This window comes from Lepidochelys kempii, chromosome 2 (genome assembly GCF_965140265.1).
Source record: "Lepidochelys kempii isolate rLepKem1 chromosome 2, rLepKem1.hap2, whole genome shotgun sequence".
NCBI lineage: Eukaryota > Metazoa > Chordata > Testudines > Cheloniidae > Lepidochelys > Lepidochelys kempii.
The window spans coordinates 235284724-235301858 of NC_133257.1; the positions used below are offsets into that span (position 1 = coordinate 235284724).

At 38.6% G+C, this 17135-nt stretch overlaps 1 protein-coding gene across 9 annotated transcripts in view; it reads right to left on the minus strand.

The window, feature by feature from the left end:
- Positions 1-17135, minus strand: part of ARHGAP21 (Rho GTPase activating protein 21) — a 195531-nt gene that overhangs the window by 51790 nt on the left and 126606 nt on the right. For 8 of the 9 annotated variants that reach the window (XM_073334265.1, XM_073334269.1, XM_073334264.1 and 5 more), the window contains one exon: positions 16747-16801. The exons of the other annotated variant lie outside the window; for it this stretch is intronic. In XM_073334265.1, the coding sequence (XP_073190366.1) occupies positions 16747-16801 (55 nt within the window). The remainder of the gene's footprint in view (positions 1-16746; positions 16802-17135) is intronic. 9 annotated transcript variants of the gene reach the window in all.

The following is a 17135-nucleotide window of genomic DNA, read 5'->3' on the forward strand; positions in this document are numbered from 1 at the left end:
TCAACAATGCTTCATGAACTTTGAAGAAAAAAAAATGCTAAGATCTAAACTGACAAGATCTGGAGATGCCTCAAACTACAAGAGACTGGAAATGTAATAATTATGTACTGACAGAAACTTGGATGTTGAACTATTAACATGCTTCAGAAGATAACTAACTGTCTGACGATGCTCAAAATAGGGCTGATACTTTTTTTAAACATTATGTACACAAAGGTATATGCATTTATGATCACAGCTGCTTAATATCTGTACAGAGCAGGCTCACTATTGTGAAGAAACGAGAGTTGGTTAAAAAGGGCTCTGAGGGATTGGGAGAATTCCCTAATGAGCTAATTCAGTCCAAGCTTCATTTTCAGTGGAGAAAAAACAGAGTGAGGAGTTTCCACACTTGTATTAATTAAATCCTTCCTTTTATAATCCCAGTTACGGGCCTGCACAGAAATACTGTAACATTTAAGGAAGTGAAAGCACTGAGTTTTATTACTGTCCCAATAATACTATAAGCGGAGGAAATGAATGATGAGATACTGGTAATATTATTATTTAGTCTGAAAAATTTTAACAGCTTTAATCAGCCAGTCAATGATGAATTTTAAAAATAGGTTCAAGAATCTTACGTGCATCAATATACATTTTCTGGCATTCATATCTCTATTTGCGTACAGTTGAAAATATATTGGGGGAAAATTTGCATATTCTTTTCAGTCTTTTAGTTCCTCTTAATAGTTTAATATGTGAAAGACTAATATAGTGTCTCAAACCTGTTGCACTAAAAGATGTGTTTACAAAAATTAGCCACTGTGGTTTGGCTTAAATTACAGTAGTGACCTTTTGACTTTTTAAAAGCGCTACCCCATTTAAGGCCCTGATGACAAGAGTTGCCAAACACATAGGAATGCATTGAGAGTTTTGGAAGCACAGCACTCACAAAATTTCTCTTTTTAATGATCCAAAAGAACTGCATCTTTGTATACATTCCTACTTCCCATAAAAATATGATTCAGTTCTATGAAAGCATGCTGTAGAACTATAATTATACTTCCCCTGTAAATCTGTTGCTCTGCTTCAGCTAGGGTGACCAGATGTCCTGATTTTACAGGGACAGTCCCAACACTTGGGGCTTTGTGTTATATAGACGCCTGACATCCCGCACCCCCATCCCGATTTTTCACACTTGCTGTCTGGTCACCCTAACTTCAGAGGTTCTCAAACTGTGGGTCGGGACTCCAAAGTGGGTCGCAACCCCATTTTAATGAGGTCGCCAGGGCTGGCTTAGACTTGCTGGGGCCCAGGGTCAAAGCCTGAGCCCTACCATGCAGGGCTGAAGCCCAAGTGCTTCAGTCCTGGGCAGTGGGGATCAGGTTACAGGCCCCCTGTGTGGGGCTGAAGCCCTTGGGCTTTGGTCCCCCCACACCCGGGGTAATGGGGCTTGGGCAGTCTCAGGCTTCGGTCCCTCCTCCTGGGATCATGTAATAATTTTTTTTTGGGGGGGGGGGGTGTCCAAAAGAGGGTTGCGGTGCAATGAACTTTGAGAAACCGTGCTCTACTCATAAGATAAAGGGAAATGCAGCCATTATTTAGAAGAAAACCCTGTTTTTAATCAAGTTGAGTAAGAATAATCTACATCATAAAAAACACTATAATTCTATCCCTCTCCCTCATCCTCTGCCTGTTTTTGTTTGTATATTTGTATGCAAAACTTTTCAGCAAAGAGACTATCTGTACAGCACCTAACACAATGGATCTCTAATAAGAAAATTTCATCCTATTTTAAGTAAATAAATGTTTTATCAACTCATATTACACTAAATAATGAACATAAGATGTTCATTCATTTTTGTAATTTTCACTACTTTTTTATGCCATTTGGCACTAGAACTACTAAAATGCAAAGCCAGTTTGTCTTTTTCTTTCCAGGGTTATTACCTGAAACCACCACACTTGGTCAAATTTTAATTAAAAACACACAGTTCCATTTCAGAAACATCTAAAACAACATGCTGGGATAAGCGATTTCAAAGATCATCATGGTAAACTTTGTAACCTGAGAATTTGCGCCCATTGGCCCCAATCCACAGACACATTTGAGCACATACTTAACTTTAAGCACATAAAAAGTCTGAATTATTTCAATGGGACCACCTGCACACTTTAAGATAAGCACATGTTTAAGTACTTTGCTTGTTCAGGTACCCCCTTGGAGAACTGAGCCATTGGCATGGCTTCTTCCCTCCACAGCCAGTTGCATTTTCTTAAGATTTCATTTCTTTACTAATCCATTTAATTGTGCTCTTGCCTATTCCTGCCCTTCACTATTATGCATGAACAGGGGAGCACTAGATCAGACAGTTCTCTTTTAAAAGAGGGATGCATCTTGTCGCTCATCTTGCAGCATCACTGTTTAGTTTATTTGTGCCAAGATCACATTTGTGCCAAGAATACAACTCAACGGGGTTCATTTAAATGAAAAAGCCCCAACATATTACTGATGTTTTCATAGGATATTAAATGTCTCTTTAAATTGGTCATTTATGTGATGGAAATGATATTTTCTAAATATTATTCCTTAATGCCATAAAACAGGATTTACTGAGCAGGTTAATACTATATATTTCTATCCTCTTCATCTCCCTATTCCTTGGGCATAATACCTGCAACATCTCCCATCCCCAACTGTTTACTGGTAAAGCTTTACATTAACTTCTGTGGGCAATAAATGTTTGCTTTAATTCAAAAGCTAAAAGCCTCAATTAACCAAAGACCCCAAGAGTACAGTCAAAATACAACTTCTGTTGAAATATACTTGATTACAAAATATTTCATAGTTTGAAAGGATAATAAAATGTCATGGAAGATCAATATGGACCCATTAGTTTGAGGGAAGCTACATGATTCAGGTAATTAGTAAAGGGACACAGACTTTCAGCACCAGGTGGGTAGTGACTGAAGACCAGTTACGATCATAGAATCATAGAATATCAGGGTTGGAAGGGACCCCAGAAGGTCATCTAGTCCAACCCCCTGCTCGAAGCAGGACCAATTCCCAGTTAAATCATCCCAGCCAGGGCTTTGTCAAGCCTGACCTTAAAAACCTCTAAGGAAGGAGATTCTACCACCTCCCTAGGTAACGCATTCCAGTGTTTCACCACCCTCTTAGTGAAAAAGTTTTTCCTAATATCCAATCTAAACCTCCCCCACTGCAACTTGAGACCATTACTCCTCGTTCTGTCATCTGCTACCATTGAGAACAGTCTAGAGCCATCCTCTTTGGAACCCCCTTTCAGGTAGCTGAAAGCAGCTATCAAATCCCCCCTCATTCTTCTCTTCTGCAGGCTAAACAATCCCAGCTCCCTCAGCCTCTCCTCATAACTCATGTGTTCCAGTCCCCTAATCATTTTTGTTGCCCTTCGCTGGACTCTCTCCAATTTATCCACATCCTTCTTGAAGTGTGGGGCCCAAAACTGGACACAGTACTCCAGATGAGGCCTCACCAATGTCGAATAGAGGGGAACGATCCAATAATAGCTAGATGTCTATATGAAATAAATTGACAGATTAGGTTCACTTCCTTGTGGACTTGTCTGCACCACAAAAAACACCATCGCAGTTTGACATTATTGATTTCTTTGTTGGCCCTCTCTCAAGGACACTGACAGCCTCCAGGGTCATCTGATACCCTAGTGCTCCTCTTCCACAACCCCAAAATTTTCCTTAGATTTGACGCTGTTACTGTAGCTACAGCCTCAGTAAAAGCAGGTTGGAGAAGTGGAAATCTTCCCTCAGTTTCACATAACCAATGTATTCTTGGGGTTGGTTTTTTTTTGTTGGTTTGTTTTTTTAACGTCTCCTTCCTCTGAAGCATCACAGATAGAAACAGCTGGTAATGGAACACTGGACAGTGCATTCTAAAGCTCTGAGGTGGCACCAAGCATTCTCTCTCTGGTGCTTAGCTGACTGGTTCTTGCTCACATGCCCAGGGTCTAAATCACCGTATGTGGTATTGTGAAGGAATTTCCCACAGGTCAGATTGGCAGAGACACCTTGGGATTTTTTTTCCCCGCACCTTCCTCTGCATCACAGCATGCAGGTGACTTGCTAGTATTATCTGGGTCTCTCTAATTAATGCCCTGGCATTGATGCACCTTGATCCTGCCTACTCTCTGCCCACAGCACGTTACAGTTTAACCTCCTATGGGCTGTAATTTTGGTTGTTGGGTTTAGTTGCGGGAACTGGGTGGCACTGGTGGCCAGTGATATAAAGGAGGTCAGACTAGATTACCTCCATTTTGGCCTTAAACTCTACGACTAGGAGAGTAACCGGTGGGAGTTGGCCCACCACCAGCAGAAGAGAAAGCAGCAGCAGAATTGTTATTTTGCGGAGTCCTTATTCCCACCCCTTGTTGACAATCAGGAAGTGAGTGCCAGTTCATTCAAAGAGAAATCTGATCTCAAAACATGAGAGAATTAAAAAGAAAAAAGGGTATGTTCAAGGGACTTTGAATTTTGAAAGCTGTTTTGGGGCTGAGAGCAATACTTTATTTCTTCTTGGTATAATTAAGTATGTAAAGCTAGATGTATATTTTTAAGATCTGGATACGTTCAGCTGGCAATTACTTGGTTTTCTCCTTCCCAGACTACATACAGGACCATTTGGAACAATAGTTAGCTTGACAAAAGAAGCACCTCTGCTCACCATGACCCATGTCCGAAATACCAAAATTCAAATTCAAAATCCCTCAATTTTCAGTTTTGGGAAGGATTAAATTGCACGTCATCAGAACATAAGAACGGCCATACTGTGTCAGACCAATGGTCCATCTAGCCCAGTATCCTGTCTTTGGACAGTGGTCAATGCCAGGTGCTTCAGAAGGAATGAACAGAACAGGCAGTCATCAAGTGATACATCAGCTGTTGTCAACTCCCAGCTTTTAGCAGTCATAGGTTAGGGATGCCCAGACCATGAGGTTGCAACCCTAAGCATTAACGGACCTGTCATCCATGAATTTACCCAATTCTTTTTTGCACCCCGTTGTACTTTTGGCCTTCACAACATCCCCAGGCAATGAGTTCCACAGGTTGACAGTGTTGTGTGAAGTAGTACTTCCTTACGTTTGTTTTAAACCTGCTGCCTAGTGGGTGTGAAATTATGTGAACGAATAAATAACATCTCCTCCAAATATTCATAATTTTATAGACCTCTGTCATGTCCTCCATCATGGTGTGGGCATCCCATACATTTATATAGTGGCATTATGATATTTTCTGGCTTATCTGTCCCTTTCCTAATGGTTCCCAACATGGTTAGCTTTTTGACCACCACTGCACATTGAGCAGATTTTTTCAGAGAACCATTCACAATGATTCCACAATCTCTTTCTTGAGTGGTAACAGCTACTTTAGATCCATCATTTTGTATGTATAGTTGGGATTGTTTTCTCCAATGTGCATTACTCTGCATTTATCAACACTGAATTTCATCATCCAGTCACCCAGTTTTCAGAGATCCCTTCATAACTCTTTGCAGTCTACTTTGGACTTAACTCTCTTGAGTAATTTTATATAGTCTGTAAATTTTGCCATCTCACTGTTTACCCTTTTGTCCAGATCATTTATAAATATATTGAACAGCACTGGTCCCAGTACAGATCCCTGGGGGACACCACTATCTACCATTCTGGAAACTGACCATTTATTCGTATCCTTTTTTTTAATCTTTTAAACCAGTTACTGATCCATGAGAGGACCTTCCCTCTTCTCCCATGACAGCTTACTTTGCTTAAGAATCTTTGGTGAGGTACAGTGTCTAATGCTTTCTGAAAGTCCACATCCTTTAATTTAAAAAAGAAAACAAGATTAACCCACATTACAAATAAATAAATTGCTCTTCTCTCAAAAAGTACAATGCAGTCAGTTTTGTGAGGAACAGCAAATTGTAACATGCTGCCATTTATTTCAAATGCTCAAATACATTGCCATTGATGGGACACCAAATGAAAAATAGCTTAATGATCTTTTCCTGAATCCAACCTCAGTGGTTTTATTTAAACATAAAGTAGAATACCCTTCTGACAAAGTTACAGTCAGTAGCTCTTGGACACTTCAAAGATGACATCTACAAGTTGCCAAAGTAATCCACAAGGACGCATTTATGTTCCCTTTTGGGCTAGTTTCCAAGAGGAGATGACTGTTTTGAATCTTTCAAAGTAAGGTAGTTGGAGGTGTGATGCAACCAAAATAGATTACCTTTTGAGTTCTGCAGCTGATGATGGAATCTCTAGAGAATGAAAAATGGGAGTCCCTAAACTCTCTCAAGCCCCGGTAAGGAGTGAAACTTTCACTGTGAAGAAAGAAAAGGAGTACTTGTGGCACCTTAGAGACTAACTAGAGAGAGCATGCTTTGTGTGTATAAAAAGGTCTTCTACACTTTCCACAGTATGCATCCGATGAAGTGAGCTGTAGCTCACGAAAGCTTATGCTCAAATAAATTGGTTAGTCTCTAAGATGCCACAAGTACTCCTTTTCTTTTTGCGAATACAGACTAACACAGCTGTTACTCTGAAACTGTGAAGAAAGTCTGAGAATCTGGGTAATAGTTAAAAGGGCTGGATTACATGAGACATCTATGTCTAAGCATGAAGTGTTTGTCTTCTGCTATTACTGCATTTAGAGTCGATTTAGGGTAGTATTTGTGGCTCTGTTTATGCTATTATGTTTAAATCAATATATTGCTACTGTGCTCTTTATATATTAGTGTTCCAGCACAGAAGGGGAAAACTAATAATGGAACTAAAGCACCATGGGAGTGGTGAAGCAATTTATAAACTGTATACATCTCATCAAAAGGAGGGCTAACCGTGTTAGAGGAGTAAACGGATGGAACCAGCATGAGAACAACACACACAAAACTTAACTGCCACTAACTTTCCTGAAGGTATCCTCATAAAACAGAATGATTAGCCCCTTTAAGAAAAAGCCACTGCCATTAAGTATCACTGGATTTAAAAGTTAACATATTACTGGTTCCCTGGAAGATATTTAGATTACATCCAATCAAATTTTTTTTTTACACTCCTATCATTCAAAAAAAAAGCTGAATGGGTCATTCAGGAAACTGAGGTTTTATTTTATTTTTTAAAGAAAAGGGTAGAAGTCCTTGCATCTCTTTACATGAGAAATGTTGGGAGTGCTACAGCCATAACACCCAAAATACATGAAGAGTGCCTCATGACAGAAAATAACTACCCATGGTTGAGAAATGATACACACAGACAGGAAGATGGCTGCTACAATAAGATTTTAAAGGCTGGAGAGAATATAATATGGAGATCCTTAGGGCTCCAAGATGGATACAAGCCTGCCACCACCTTCCCTCCCACAGAAAAAATAAAACATGGTCTTTGGGGGGAAAAAAGTGCCAATTCGGCAGTTATACAACACCATACAAAACTGGTCAATTCTGGGAAAAAGTCCAGATCTATGGGAAGAGAGTACGTCTGTGTCTTTTGGCAATAAATGCAGATTTCAGAGTCAACTCTCAGGGAGCAGCAGCTCTTGAAAAATGCAGCAGCTGCAGCCATGTATGGAGCTTTCCTTTTAAAAAGGAATTTCACAGTAAGACTATTACATGTATTAACACCTAGACCCTCCCATACCCACCTTTTTCCGGCAAGCTAAGTGCAAAAGGTTGTATATTTTTTCCAACAGTCTACTTTCTGCTCTTGCTAGAAAATTATCTCCAGTGTTATACACAATAGCTTCCAACCATAGCTGTTTGAGGGCAACATTAAATGAGTTTAAATATTTCATTTCGTAACAAGGCAGAATGATGAGTTATGTAAAAAAACTCAATGGGCCATCTAAACTCTGTTTGACTCCATTGACATCACTTTGAATGTACGGTGTTAAATTATATACATCTTTATAAATATAGCTTTGTTTCACAGTGCACTTGATTGATTATTGTTACATCAGTTGAAAGTTACAAATTATTCTAAAAAGCTTCTTTTAGTAAAGAAAATAGCAACACACAATTGTGCTTCTGTCCTTTAAACTTTTAGGGTAAGGAAAAATAGATTTCTGATTACATGGAGTATCGCTAAACTCTGATATTTCATGCCAGATACTCACTCACTGAGTAGCTTTTCTGTTCTAGCCTCAGTTCAGCATCTGTCTTGCCTAGAATCTGCTCTAAAATTCAATGCAACTGTAGAAGATTCCTGTTTCTAGATATTTTAACAATGCTCCATCCTAGTTTTCAAAAGATTTAATTCCTTCCTCTTTATAAAATAATTGTCAATTGTGCCAATTGCTGAAACTGAATATCATGGTTAGGGACACTGCTACGGGACGAAGTGAGATGCATACCTGGGCAATTTTTATGGGCAAAGGGCTGAAGGGGCCCAGATCTGGCAGCGCCTCCATCAGAGGCTTTGTTCTGATCCCACTTCCTCTAGATGCTGCTGAGTTGTTACACAGAAGCCACCAGCCAGAACTACAGCTGGCTTCATTGCTGCTTTCAGGGAAGCGGATTTCTCCCTGTACAGTTACATATCCTCTTCCAGTCTTTGCTAGGCCATCCTCCCCTCCAATGCCCACAGAAGCACCTCTATTTGGGCCTCTGGTTCTCCTCTTTATCTATCCAACAGAACAGCTCCTTTTTAGAGACATGTAATAGTTTGCAATATTTTTGTCATCTTTGTATAATTACACGTTTTTCATTGTTGTGACACTTGTCCACTTAAATAAAATTCAGTCAGACTTGTGCTCCTAATTCCTTTAGATGCCACTGAAAATCCCACATATAGGCTATTTTAAAAAAAGAATTAATTGTATTTAAGGAATGCATTGTTATATTTTATTCCGCAGACTTTTGCTATATATTTTCTTTTCAACATGTTGCAGTCTTCCTCTGGAGGAAATTAACTGTTAAATTAACTTAGCTCCAAAATTAAGTGGCCTGTATGGGAGAGCAACTTTTGACTGCTACTCTCTGTTCCAGTATATTGTGTAAGAATGATTTACTGTGCTGCATGTGAACAGGTACCTGAAGCCTATTGCAAGGATGAAGAGCTGAGGTTGCAAGTGAAACCTCAACATTGTCACTTCCTGACTGTTTAGTGCTGAACTTTGCAACCTTGCTATTCTCTATATGTACTTTTTTTTAAAAAATAGAATTTCCTAGGATACTTTAGAAAACCCAAATACAAGAAAACGTCCCATCTATAAAATTAAAAAAAATACAACCTTAAATTGAATCATCATATTTAATTAAAGAGGAGGCAACAGTATAATGAAGCTGTGGAACTATTTAAACAAAAAACACCTGTGCTATGCACACTGAGGTCCACAAGGGGGATCTCTTCACTTGTATCCCATAGGAAGTTCACACGAGAACCCCTCTTCCACAAGCCTTATGAGCAGTGCATCTTATACTTTGTAAGATGTGAATAGGTGGCAGAACTTTTTATAAAGCCTTATCTCATTCACTACACATTTACCGTATTTTACACTACACAGGTAATTTGTTATTCATGCCTAAATTATATTTTTCCCTTTGCCTCATGTTTTTAAATCCTAAAAATACACACCAATAGTACTAAGTGAACAGAATGATTTTTCAAAGGCTCACAGCTAAATCCAAAAAAATAATGTTCCCTAGAACACTCAAAAGTTCTTTTCAATAAGAACTATTTCTATGCTACATTTTAGCTTTCTCACCAAGCAATTTTGATAGAGGGTTTTTTTAGTTACAAAAGATACTTGTTTATTTTTAAACAATGGGGCAAGACTTTTTACTAAAAAAGATCAACCAGTTTTGCTAAAACATGCCAAAAATAAATAAATTAGATCATCATGGGACCAATCTAGAAAATTACAAGTCTGGAACAGTTAATAAATTTTAAGTGACTAAAAACAAGGATTAGAATGTGTCATATGCTCTATTTTCTATTTAATAAACTGTACAGAACGTAATTTACTAGGTTTCTCTTGCTTTAGCTATACCTTCTTTCCCATATCTAACCAAGGTTTATATTTTCCTTCTTTGTTTTCTGTATCTTTCTTTTTTCCCCTCCACCCCATAGAGTATATGCCCTTTTCTAGGTGTACATTACATGTTTTACCTCCTCTTCTATGTTTTCAGTCTTTCCCAGTTCTTCCCCCAGAACAAAACACTCATACCTCTCCTTCGCTTCTCTTTTCTAACAAATTCCGCCTCTCACCACTCTCCCACATATATTTTCATACTCAAATCACCTAACTCCTACCCATCTCACTTCCCTCATTCATAAGCCAGAAAGGTCTTCCAAAGACAGAGGATTCTACCAGAAGACTAAACATAAGCATTTGCCCTCAATCTTTCCTTCAGTTATTAATTTTGATGCAGCCTGAAAAGAGCTACCAGCAACAGGCAAGGCTTTGGAAGCTGTCTGCAAACTAAGGCAAACAAATTTCAGCAATTTTCATTCAGTTCAAATTATAACCATAGAGACTAGAAATCTTGCCCCTCTTGAAATCAATGAGCTGATCAGGAATAATTTGACCAAAAAAAATTTTTTTTTGAGACAATGCTAATTTGTCAAAACCAAATTTGTTCATGTGAAAGGGCTGTTTTGTTTTTTTGTTTTGTTTTTTTTGACAAATCTCATTTCAAAAACTTTAGGGGAAAAAAGTTTTGAAATTGTGGAAAGGTCCCATCTCAACTTTGTTTTTTAAATCAGATTTTTGGTTCAAAACAATTGTTTCAAAATTTAAGCTTGTAAAAGAACAGTCAAAATCAAAGAGAAATGTTTAAAATTATCAAAACATTTTGACTGACTCAAATAAATTGTTTTGGGATTGTCCGTTTGTAAAAGTTTGAGATTTTGAATTCTGTCCCGAATGGGAACAGTTTTTTAAAATCTTGAAAATTTTTGTAGGTTTCTGTGATGAGGTTCACCCCACGCTTGCCCTGAAGGGGCTAATGTAGATTGAGAAGAGTGCTAAATAACCCAGCAGGCCACAGCTAAGGGAAATCAGGTGGCTAAGCAATCTCAACTCAGTGAGGGAACCCAGCTGAGGAGGAACAAGCTGGGCCAGATTTACGAAGCTAGGAAATTGGCAGCATCGGAGTCTGCTGAGAAACAGGCTGCAGTCACTCCCTGTGAGAAGGGAGGAGTGTTTGGAGGCTGCAGAGGCAGGTAGCCTACACTTACTCCCTAGGAGGAGTGAGTTGGGAAAGCTGGCAAACCCAGAGAGGGGGAGTGCCAGATGGTAAGGAAAGGGCACGGGGAAAGGCACCAAGACCTTGAAGGGAATGGACCTTGGCTGCTGACTAGAAGGTCCCTGAGCCAGAACCCAGAGTTGAGGGCGGGCCCGGGCTCCCCTACTACCTGCTGAGGGAGTAGCACCATGAGAGAGTGAAAGGGAAAACTGCCTAAGACTGCTGAGCAAAAACTTTGGAAGACTACCCCAGAAGGCGAAAATATATAGAGAGACGTGGCCAGATGGCCAAGTGACAAAGAGGCTGTAGCTCATGGAGTGAGAGAGGGGCTGCAGCATGGGAGAGAGAGATGGTTTGCAACCACAGGAAGGGGCGTCAACTTCATGAGCTATTCCTCGGAGTGACCAGGAGGTGGTGCCATCCTAGAAGTGAGCTGAGCACCCTGTCACAGATGGGAAAAACTGTTTCCTGTTCACTCCTAGTCAATGAAAGTTTTGTCATGGACTACACGAAGGCCAGACTTTCACCCTTAATTCCCTTTTTAAATAAGGAAAGCAAAACATGCCACAGAAACTGAACACTTGCTTTGGAAATCTTCTTAATTGCTACTGGTGAATGGATTATTCAAAGTCCTGTTTTCAGGAAATAAATTTAATGAAAAAAATATCTACATTCACACACTACTATGGACATTTCTGAAGACTTAAAACAATGTTTATAAAATAGTATTCAAACAACAGAAGAACAATGATACATTATTCAAATACTTATCCCAGTAACCGTCATCTGCACACTGATGAGACTACCAAGCACCCTAATGTTTACCACAACCAACATTATTTTCAGAATATAATTAATCCATTCTTTCTTTTTACAGCTAGACAATGAACCTTTTATCAGCTTACCACCAACCACCATTAATTCTGAAGTTTCCTACAAAATAGACCTGTGTTTAATTACAAAAGTTTACAAGAGCTTCTGATGCAAGAAAACACTGCCACCTGAAGATCTGCATCATGGAATTTGTTGATTAACTACCTCAGAGCAAAAAAAGTCAACTCAAACCCTTTGTGCGCACTAAAGAAAAATTTAGAGAAATTCTGAGGTTGAACTTTACTTTTTATTTTAACCATAAAGGCTTATTTGTCACAACTTAAAGAAATAGGTTACTTATCATCAAATACAATTCTTAGAAGTTGGAAAGGCGATGCAGATTCTCAACTCAAAAAACCATTCAGAGATTGTCTCCCCATAGACAAAATGAAAGGAAGTTCCATTTTGTTCTGTTATTCTGAAGAAGACTATGCTCTAATCCCCAGAGTGCATTGCTCTGCGAAATGGGGAGGAAGGTCCTTCACTGAACCTGGGAGCTGGGACAAAAGAACATCTCTAAGAAACACAAAAAAAGTATCTAAATCGCTGATGTTATAGGAACCTAATTCAAAGAAGGCTGAAGTTACATCAACTAAACTTCCTGAAATTAATAACTAATCATTTTATTACTAACCTTCATTCAAGAGATTGTTTTCCCGCCACACACAGACATGTATATTAAAAATTTAAAAAAAAAAAAATTGTGAAGTACAAAAAGACCAACCCATTTCTGGCATAGCACAAACATTTTTTAGTATCTGCACAGAAATTCTTTCAACAAAGCTATAACATTATGTCCCACTGAAGTTTTCATTCAGATAAATTAAGGTCATAGTGGAAATATTTACCACAATCTGACGTTTCTGATTGGTTAGCAAACTCCTCCTACTAGCAGTTTCTTTCAGTAGCCCAGCCTGGTGCTCAGCGATAGCACAAGCAGCTCAGCCTTGGAGCACTTGGAGAAATGGAAAAGGAAGCTTCTCTAGTAAGACCTCTGGTAAATGATGTCCAGTACTGACAGTCCTGGAGATCCAAGCCCTCTTTTATCGACCAAACAGAGGTAACATTGCCAATGGAAGGATAGAACAATCAGACCATAAACATGCTTCAACCCTGACGTGGAAGGAACTGACTTTAGGGGGCAAGAGGATATTTTAGACTCCATGGCCTAAGCAATTCTTGGCATCTCTGCTGAGCCTGCCAACATCCAATGGTATAGGTTCAAACTCTGTCATGATGACTGCCTGGGAGATCTACAAAGGTAATGCTGCACACCTTAAGTGTCAGGGTGAGGAGAACAAGAAAAAGACAGACAGGGACCTAACATCTGAGCTGTGTTGATGGATTTGAAAAAAGCCTCGCTCTGCTCTCCTATCCTGACAGGACGGCTGGCCCAAGAGGTTTAGGAGATCACCGTAAAGACCTAGGGAATAACAGAGATTCTCAGATAGTCACACTGGGCTTCCAGAGAGAACTAAACAAAAGTTCACATAATCCTTAACACTTGATAAAAAAAAAATTCAAACTCAGAACACTAAATGGGCTGAGTTTGTGTGTCACACAAAGAAATCCGTCCAAGAATCAAGGTAACTTCCTACGTTTTATAATCTATATTACACTTGTTGCCAGTCATGACCCTAGGCACCCTGTATTCACATCTTACACACTGCTGCAATAATATCTGTACAAAATATGGTTTGGGAGGTATATGAAAGCTAACACGCTGGTTATTAATATTGTAAAGTGCATGTGTTAATGTTATATGAGAAGTTACAAATTCTCTCTGTATGATGTTATTATAGCATGTTTAAGACAAGACAGCCAAAGAAAAGTGGGTTTACCTCTATTTACATATTAACAGTAAACCAAGCTATCAAGCTAAACCAGTGAGGGTTATCCTGCTCCTGAACCTGAGACACAGAGATTTAAAGGTGGCTCCTGCACCCCAGAAACACACAGGAGACAATCCCCAGGAGACCTTTCTGATCTGTAAGACAAAGGCAATCCCTTTGGGAATATAAGAAACAGAGACTTCAAGTTTATCCTTCACTTTAAGGAAATCAAATTGATTGGTTGCTTTATCTCCTTGATGGGTCCCAGCCACTAAAAAACTGGAAAGAAAACTTGGGTAAAAGAAATTATCTTGAACAAAGACGGTCTTGCTAGGCTAAGTTTTATACTTTCGGATGCATATTTTTCACTTTTACTTGCTTGTAACCATCCTTTCTCTCTCACTTGGTACCATTTCTTAGTCCTTGCTCTTTTGTTAATAAACTTGTTTTATTTCTACTATAAACCAATTCAGTTCTGAGTTAGAAGGGAAGGTCATATTTACCCCAGTTAAATTAATAAGCCGAGATGTACCGACTCTTTAACAGAGCAGCAAACTTAATATCTTCTGCGAATGTACAGTGGTAGAGGATGTGCATTGCAGAGAAATGTCTGAGGCGCTCACGGATTGGAGTTCTCAGATTGTTACCTGCTAGGCAAGATTTGTGCCAGGAAAGCATTGAGAAGTATGCTGGTGAGGAAGACAGACTGGTGTGGCCAGGAGCTGACACATGATCTAATCACCAGCAACTCTCACTCTTACTGAGGCAGGGAGGTAATAGTAGCTCACAGCTGTGGGCATCCCCAGCAGCATGTTACACAAGTCTCTGTTAATCACAAATATTTTTGATAATTGTATAAAAAAAGTTAACTGATAAATTGTTACAGAATACAGTGATCAGGGACATGGTTAGAAATGAAGCCTCAAGTAACTAAGAAAAATGGACACTAGCAGAACACTTAAATCTGGGAGATTAAACACTTATTTAAATATTTTTTTTAATTTAAAAGAAAACTCAAATAGCAACAATGAAGTCAAATTTCATTACAATAGTGCAGGGTGTGTTACAACAAAGGGTTTTAAAATTGAAACATCATCTTTAACTAGTGCAAGATTTATATTATGCTATGAAGTATCCTCTGGTTTGAAACTTAGCATTCAACATTTCAGTTTAATGAAATCTTAATGTAACTTTATATTTGACAAATTTTGGAAAGATTTCATTTGTCCATTCTTGCACTAGCAAATGTAAAATGAAATTAAATGGACAACATGAGTTATGGATAGTGTTTAAGTTACCTAAAACATTTTTTTTTAAAAAAAGTAAGTTGAATTCTGTAGGATGTGTCTGTGGTGTGAACCATCCATTCTTGTTATTTTGAGTGTCTCAGCTTGGCATCTGTTCACAGATGTCCAGTTTTTGCCCTATGTTGAGTTTAACTTAACAGCTGAACTCTTCATTGCACCTCTCCCCCATTTCCAACTTCTCTCTATTACTATGGACACCGCCACCATTCTCCGAGTCATCCAGGACATAACCTGGGCATCATATGCTCATTTAGGCCATTTTTAAATCTTGCCACTATTCCCACATAATCCCGAAAATCCATCTTTTTCTCTCAGTCCACAAAGCCAAAACTCCCATCCATATCCATCATCTAATGTCTTCACTATTGAAGTCTCCTCTTTCCTGGCCTTGACTACGGTAGTCTTACTCCCCCCTCAAGTCTATTCAAAACACTGCTCCTAAAATGATCTTCTTGACTCGTTGCTCTGACCACATGAAGCACCCTTCAAATTTAGATTTCCTTATGGTGTGATGCCTACAAAAGCCCTGCTCCTGTCAATAGCTAAGTCTTTTTTGACCTTTTGCCTTTTCCTAATCCCTAGTTAACACAAACTCCAATACACATAGTTTACAAGGCTGTGCCAATTCTTCACCAGGCTCATTCACATGTGTTTTACCCCCAGCTCTTGGGTGTTCAGACTGTAAGCCCTCTGGGACAGGGATCAACGCCTCTGTTTAACAGTCCCCAGCACAGTGGGCCCTCAATCTCCATTTTGATCCATCATAAAAATATTTACAACAGTTTGAGTAAAAAGGTTTTGGAAAACTATTTGGTTTAGAAAATAAGCAACTGTATATACAGTATTGTCTGGGGCAAACTTTACAAGTTTGAGGAAAGATGCGCAGCACTATACATACAGTAACATTTTCAAAACCATATAGTTCTCCTTGTTCAAATTATATGCCACTGTTACATTTTGTCATGGAAATTTTCACGGTTTTGTTTCAGGTGACACTGCATCCTTTACACGGTGCAACATTATACTTCTCTTCAAATCTGGAAGTACCTCTGACTTGGAACTGAATTCTGTATCGAGTGCAAGTAAGTTCTTTCTGTTTAAAAAAAATTTCACAAAATCTAGCAATTTTCTTAAAATAGCCCTTTCTCAAGTTCTAATGTTAAGAAACCTACATTAAATAAAGTCAGACAACCGTAAGTGCCAGAGTTGTGCTTTCTAAAATACCTCTTTAGTATAGCTTCAGTATTTTACTAATATAGTGGAAAATGTTATGAATGGAGGTATTTTTCTCCTGTCCTAAAAACTACTACTGGTGCTTTCACATTCTGAAATTTCAAAGATAATGAGCAAGTAGAGTGGGAGTTAAGGAGTAACAGAAAAATAAATGTTGAAATTCCAACTACTTCCTAACAGCAAATGTTCAAAGATTTAAAGTATTCAGAAAGCAGCATACACTGTTCAAATATTTTCAGCAAATCAATGGTTTTTTTCAATAGTATATCTTATTTTCATTTTCAGAAACACAACGTACCAGTTGAAGGATGTCTTCATCTTTAGGCATAACACTAAGTTCCAGTATGCAGTCACTGAAACACAACAGAATATATTACTCACGATTTTGAAAAGGGGATTTTATGTTCAGTTAATATAAGGAGAATGACACTGGTTAAGATACGGTCTGCTTGCTTCCCCATGTCAGAACTTGTCAAGCACTCACCATTTAAAAGTTAAAACATGCTTAGCCTTTCAAATAAGTCTCTTCACTAGAGATGAAATCATAATGGCAATCATAGCATGACCAATAAACTCCTTTTTCCCCCCCTTTACACACTGAATTTTACTTACCGAGGTTTGTTTATATATGCAATATGTTAAACATAAGAGATATGTTAGACCATGCAGATTCAACAGAATTAAATA